Raw genomic sequence first — 7,154 nt, forward strand, 5'->3', positions numbered from 1 at the left:
ATGAAGGGTTTTAAATTAACTAAATATGTAGAAGTACAGTATAATATATTAGGAGCGATAGTGGTATTGCTGATTTGGTTAGGTAGTTTATATTTCGGCAGGAGAGAACGCCAGAATAGAAGTATTAGGATACGGGAGCAGACGTTATTGATTGAAAGACATATCGGGGAAGAAGATAGATATGGTAGGGTTACGTGGTTGCCCGTGCAGGAAACGTTGCAGGGATGGGCAAGTAATGAAGATTTAAAATGGAGCGGTAAGGAAAAAGGAATTGAAGATGGAAGAATAGGAATACATAGAGGTCTAGGAGAATTTATGAGGTCGTTTAGGACGGAAGGTCCGAGAAATAGAAATATGGTATGTTATAAATGTGGGTTAAAGGGGCATATAGCCATGAACTGTAGGGACATTAAATGTTTTGAGTGTGGCCAAGGTGGTCACATTTCGACGTATTGTCCGGGTAAAAGAGAGAGATTAAGATGCTCTGGATGTGGAAGATTTGGACATGCGGAGAATGATTGCAGAGTGGGAAGAGTGGAAACCAGAGGAGGATTTCCCTAAAGAGGAGAGAGTTCGAATGCTATTAATGTGAGTAGTATGGCCGAGGTTTCAACAAAAGGTGAAATGGGGGTCGATTGCAAAATTATATGTTTCAAGTGCCGTGTAGAAGGGCATTGGGCAAGAGATTGCGACAGGGGATAACTATATGATGGTGAGGAAAAGAGAATTCAGGAAGGAGGGGAGAGCGGAGGGGCGAGAAAGGGTTATGAAAATGTTGAGGGAAGAGGGTAGAGAGGAAAAAGTATAACTTCCGAGTCCGAAAGTGTTGTTTAATATAAACGGGAAAATGATATCCATGTTGTTTGATGAGCAGCTATTTCGGTAATGGGATATGAAGATTTTAGAAGACTATGGCCGAATAGTACAATAATTCGGGAGAGGATTCAAGTGAGGCAGTTTGATGGATCCGAAATGGAGATGGTAAAAGTGAAAATAGGCGATGTCGGAAGTGACGGATGCCAAGTATTGGATTTATTAATAGAAGTGTAGAGTCAATAATGGGATGGGACTGGATTACGAGTGTTGGGCCGGAGTATAAATTTTGGGAAGTATTTGCGCAGTGGGGAGTATTTCTGGCCGTCAAAGAAGGCATCAGGGAGGATATTATAAAGATGGTCGAGGAGGATGAAGAAATTTACTGGAGAGATGGTGAATGGATGGAAAACCAAGACAATATAGAAGTGGATGAGGGGACATCCATGTTTTGGGGAGAAAGTGAAATGATGACAATGGGGGATCGTATAGAGGCGATGAGAGAAGGTCAAATGTTGATGAATAGGGAAATGGGAGGATGTTCAACAGTAACAAAGGAAATAATTGGACCGCGGATGCGAGGTATAGAAAATGGAGAATTACAAGGGAAGGAGTGGCAAGAACAAGGAAGAGAAGTAAATAGACCAGAGGAGTCTGTGGGGAAATTGGAATTTGTGAAAAAAAAGTAGGGCGGTTAGTCCAGGAATATGATGAAATTTTTAGTGAAGAGTTGAGTTGTTTGAGGGACTATGAAGTGGATATTCGGATGAAGAAGGGATGATTACCAAAATATTGTGCTGTGTGTAGAGTACCTTTTGAATGGAGGCAGGAAGTAGAAAAGAAGTTGGATCGGTGGGTAAAGGAGGGCATAGTGAGTCCGGTGGAATACAGCGAATGGGCGACGCCTTTGGTACCCGTAAAGAAGGCCAATGGGAAGTTGAGGTTGTGTGCGGATTTCCGGGTAACGTTGAATCCATGTGTGGTGGAGGTGAAGTATGCGTTACCCAGGATAGAGGAGATATTAGCCAGTTTAAAGGGGTGCAGATATTTTTCGAAAGTGGATTTTTCGAACGCGTATTTGCAATTACGGGTGAAAAAGGAGAGGCAGAGGTTATTGACTATAACAACGCTAAGGGCCTATTTGCTTTTAGAAGGTTGCCGTTTGGATTGAGTGTATCGGCGCCTATATTTCAACGGACGATGGCGGCAGTTTTTCAGGCATTAGAGAGAGTTTTTTTTTATTATATGGATGATGTACTAATAACGGGGGTTACGCCAGAGCAGCACAATAGAAGATTGGAAGAAATATTTCAGAGGATCCGGGAAAAGGGATTACGGGCGAGTAGAGAGAAAAGTGTCTTAGGAGTAATGGAGGTTGTATATTTGGGGCATCAGATTAATGGAGTAGTTGTTAAACCACTAGATAAAAATATGATTGGAATTGGAAGTATGGTAAGGCCGAAATGCAAGGCGGAGGTACAATCTTTTGTGGGAATGGTAAATTATTGCCATCAATTTGTCAAGGATTTTGCAGAAATAGCAACGCCGTTGTATAAATTGCTAAAGACAGGAGTAAGATTTGAGTGGGGAGATGAGCAGGATGCTGCGTTTGAAGGTTTGAAGAAGAGAATTGGAAAGGAGCCCATTTTGGTTTGTTTCAACAATGAGTTTGAGGTGATTCTAGCGGTGGATGCGTCCAGCAAAGGAGTAGGAGGGGCGTTGTTACATGAAATATATGGAATAGAGAGGCCGGTATTATTTTTCTACAGAATATTTCTTTAGGCGGAGACGAGATATTCTGTAATAGAACAGGAGGCCTTGGCCGTGATTTTTGGACTGACAAAGTGCCGGGAATATTTGATTGGGAGGTTTATTGTATATACGGATCACTAACCGTTGATATATTTATTCAAGAAGGATAACAGAGTTGATGATGTCTCCGCGGTTGCAGAGGTGGCTGTTGTTGGTAGGAAGTTTCGATGTGACGTTAAAATATCGAAAAGGACGAGAAAGCTACTTGCCGGACATTATGTCAAGATGTGGGGGCGGAGAAGAGGTTGAAGACAAAAGGGGGACAATGGTGGAGAAAGATGAAATGGCCATGATGAGGGCGATGTCAAGAATTTTAAAAGGTGGCCCGGTAAATTGGGAAGAAATTCGGACGGCGACAATAAAGAACAGAGATTTATGTATGATAAAGGAATGTATAATAGGTCGAAAATCCTGGAAAGAGGGCGATAGAGTTTATAAAAATGTTGGCAAGGAATTGACAGTGATGGACGATTGTGTAGTGCTGGGGAATAGAGCGGTGGTACCGTATAAACTGAGAGAGGCAGCAATGGGAATGTTACATGCGGGATATCAGGGAGTGGAAAGGATGAATCAATGGGGGCGAGATGGTGGCCAGGGATGAGGGGGAGATTGAGAGTTGGCAAGGAAGTGTGTAGTATCCAATACTAGGGCTAATATGCCAACAAAGGATTAAGGAAGTACGTGGCCGAAAGCATCAGGACCCTGGGAAAAAATCCATGTGAATTTTTTTGAATTTGAGAGGAAGGAATATTTTCTCGTAGTAGATGCGTACTCTAAATGGGTGGAGTTTGAGATGGTGGGAGGATTGACCACGAAAATTGTAATTAGGAAGTTGAAAAATCTATGGGCGAAGTTCGGGGTAGCGAAAGTGATAGTTTCGGATGGCGGACCGGCGTTTGGCAGTGCGGAGTTTGAAAGGTTTTGCAGAAAAAATGAGATAAAGCATATTCTAGCTCCTCCTTATCATCCGAGCTCCAATGGACAGGCAGAGCGGATGGTTGGAATAGTGAAGAATTGGTTAAGAAAGGCAAAGTACGGGAAAGGAGGGGTATGGGTATCTGTGGCGTACTATAATAATAGTAGGAAGGGAGAGGAGATGTCGCCGTCAGAGAAATTTTTAGGACACAGAACGAGGATTAGGTTGGATGCTTTAAAGCCGTGGTCAGATAGGCCAGAAATGGAACAAAAGGAGGAGAATAAAGTGAAGTTCACGGTGGGACAAACAGTGTGGGCCCGAGTATATGGAGAAAGGAAAAAGTGGCAGTCCGGAGTAGTGATGGAAAACGTGGGGAAGAAGTTGAGTAAGGTCAAGTTTCAGGATTGAAAAGTGGGCATGCGGCATCAAGACCAATTACGTAGAGGGGTTGACCCGGAGCAGCAATAGAGCTCAGGCCCGATGGATATAAAAAAGAATTTTTTTTTAATGGGGTCAAGGTCACGGATGAGGGTCAAGGGGATGTCTTACGGAGGATGGTAAAGGGGATGTTAAAAAATAAAATAATAAATAAAATATATATAAGTAATTGGTATTAAAAAGAGAAAAAATTTTCTTTGGTATAAATGCTAAATTATATAGGTAAATTCAAATGGTATGGGGAAGAAATTGGTAACATTTTTTTTTCCTATATACTAAATAAATTATGTATTATAATCAAATTGTAAGGAAAAATTGGTAACATTTTCCTCATAATTATTTAATTGTATATGAATATATTCCTCCTTAAACTATATTGTAATCGTTTAGAAAAAATATGATATTTCAGGTACCTCTTATCCTGAGAGTCTTAGACTACTTAGCGAATTCGATTCTTAATTTTCCGAATTCGTGTACTCTTATAGTCAAAGTTATATATTTTATTTTATTAAATGAATATTATTGTATTTTATTTCAGACTTCATGTTTGTAGGAACATTGTTAAATTAAGAACTAAATAAAACAAAAATATATTTTCTTAAAATAAATAAAGTATATATCCAAACATGTTTATTGAAATAATTTGGGGTTTAAATGTAGAATGGAAGGTGAGTAAACCGTTAGGGATTTATAGTTTTTTTTCTTGACCATATATTTTTTTTTAAAAAAATTAGTAATGGAAAAAAATTTTTTTAAAGTAGTATAAGGTAAGTCTAAGTGGTATGTAGGTCATTTTGTAGTTTGGTCAATTTTGGTAAGTGTGTAAAAATAAATAAATAATATAATAATAAGAGATATAAAATAATTTAATGTTTAATGGGTATATATAAAGGTAATAAGAAATATAAAATGATAGTTGGTTTACCTTTTTTTTTTGATTGTTGTAAATAAGGATAAGAGTATAAAAATGGGATCAGATTGTATTTTATATTTTTTTTTTAAAAAAAGGAAAATATAAATTGGATCAGATTTTAAAAAGGGGGAAGATATATATTTTTATTAAAATTGTTTTCGTTAAAGAAAATTTGTTTTTAAATGTGATTTATGTTTAACGAAAGGGAGCAAGAGTAAGGTTAAGGGAATGTTAGTAATATTAAGAAAGTTTGCATAAAACAAAATGAGAAATTGATTTATTTGTAAAGGATGGGGTTGGTGAAGAAAATAGAAAAAGTTTGTTATGAAGTAAAATTCATTAAGTTTGTGTTGAATTAAAAATCAGTTTAGTTTTTGAATTAAGATTATAAATAGTATTCGCTAACATATTGGAGTTATTCTTGAGGGATTCAAATAAAATGCCCATAGATAACCGGTAAGTATTGATTATTTTAGATTTTATATTTTTGTAGGAAAGGGTTAAGAAGTTTGTTATTTTTTTTTTCTCCCATAGTTTTCGGAATTGAGGAAATGAAATGTGGGGGTTTTTTTGGGGAAAAAATATATATTTGTAGATAAAGCTCATATTGTAGGAAATAATAATTCCGAAAAAAAAATATATATTAGTGGTGGGTAAGGTTAAGTACGGTATAGGGTAGTAGGGGTAATAAAGTTTATATATGAACCTATTATTATCGTGTCAGTTACATAGACTTAGGGTCGCATATGCTTCGAACGACTATAATTAGCAACGACATGGAGCCATTGGTGAGTGAGTGGAGAATGATGTCCAAAGATCAAGATCCAGGAACTTCTCGGGTTCAGAGTGCAGAACCCCGACTAATGACGCAGACGAGGTGGGAGGTGAACAAAGGGTCCTGTTTTCGATGCGGAGTGGAGGGGCATATGCGGCGGGACTGCCCTCAAGAAAATTTGCCAAGGAGACGAGAAATGTATGGAGAATTGGGAAGGTCCCAGCCCCGAACAATGGCGCCTCAAGGAGGACCGGATATATTGAGTGTAACCCCGCCGCCCCGGCTTATGATGCCTACAAGGCCGATGCAGCCGGCACGGCCGGTGCCACCAAGGAGACCGGGAGCCTTTGAATTGCCCTCCACGTCATCGCAGAGGCAGCCGGTGGTGTGGGACGCGCCCAGAAGGCAGGCAGTAGAATTTCTGGAGGTTGGGATGAGCACGAAGGAGTTAGATGAGTTGTTTGAAGACTACAGACCCTTACCCCCCCTCTAATAGGGAACTTTGGAGTATGGAGGGGTGGAGGTGTCATGATATTATTTATTTTTGGTGTTTATTTTTTTTGTCGTGAAATTATTTTTTATTTTTGTTAGCGCGGATTGATATTACAACATACACGGAATCATTATGTTTTAAGAGAAAGAAGACTCATGGTGAGTCGAGGATATTTTTTTTTAGTTAAAAAATTTTTTTTAATTTTTGGAATAATTTTTTAATTTTTTATGAAATTGTAATTTTTAATTTTTTGATTTTTTATAATTTTGTTAAAAATATAATTTTTGTTTAAGAAAAAAATAAATAGACTAATTAAAGTTTCGGTGTCAATTTGTTTTAAGAAAAATAAAAGTAAAATAAATTTATTCTGGAAAGGGACAGTTCAATTCGTTAGGAAGGTCATTAAGTAACGGCACAACGTAATAATTTGTACTACTAACATTTATTCAAATTTTAATATTTAACTTTATATATAAAAAAACTACTTTCCGTAACTATTCAAATTTATATAAAATACAAATAAAAATAATAATATTCTAATTATTATAATAGATATTTATATTGCGATTGCCATTATATTTCTATATTTAACAAATTTTAATTTTAATAAATATAATTTAAAATTTATTCAATATTATGTTAATAAAGCGAATATTATTGCATAATGATGGTGTCTAGATGGTACTGCATATTTCAGTTACTTAAGGTTAAACTTGTAAACTTAATTTTGAGAAAGGTTAAAATTTTTAGCAAAGTAGTAGGGGGGAAAATACAGGTTTGGGCAGATTTTCAAGGAGGTTAGATGTAATTTTAATTTTTGGGGATCATTAGTGATATAGGGTATGTAAAAGCGGTTAAAGATGCGAAAACTCCGTCAAGCAAAATCCTGACTACACCTTTGAAACTATAAAAGTGTCAAGAATATAAATATATTAATATTGAAAAACTATATTTATATATGCACATTTAAATATTTGAGTTAAGATTATAAATT

The 7,154-nt window shown here is 36.9% G+C and overlaps 1 protein-coding gene across 1 annotated transcript; it reads left to right on the forward strand.

The window, feature by feature from the left end:
- LOC135926898 (CCHC-type zinc finger nucleic acid binding protein-like) lies at nt 1–561 on the forward strand. The gene has a single exon (XM_065462832.1). It carries the CDS (start codon nt 1–3, stop codon nt 559–561), a length of 561 nt encoding a protein of 186 aa, XP_065318904.1.
- Nucleotides 562–7,154: the final 6,593 nt, after the last annotated feature.

This window comes from Gordionus sp. m RMFG-2023, chromosome 3 (genome assembly GCF_954871325.1).
Source record: "Gordionus sp. m RMFG-2023 chromosome 3, tfGorSpeb1-WG-v2, whole genome shotgun sequence".
Taxonomy (NCBI): Eukaryota; Metazoa; Nematomorpha; class Gordioida; order Chordodea; family Parachordodidae; genus Gordionus; species Gordionus sp. m RMFG-2023.

Excerpts from the sequence above, each read along its gene's own strand:
- LOC135926898 (XM_065462832.1), top strand. The coding sequence starts at position 1 with ATGAAGGGTTTTAAATTAACTAAATATGTAGAAGTACAGTATAATATA.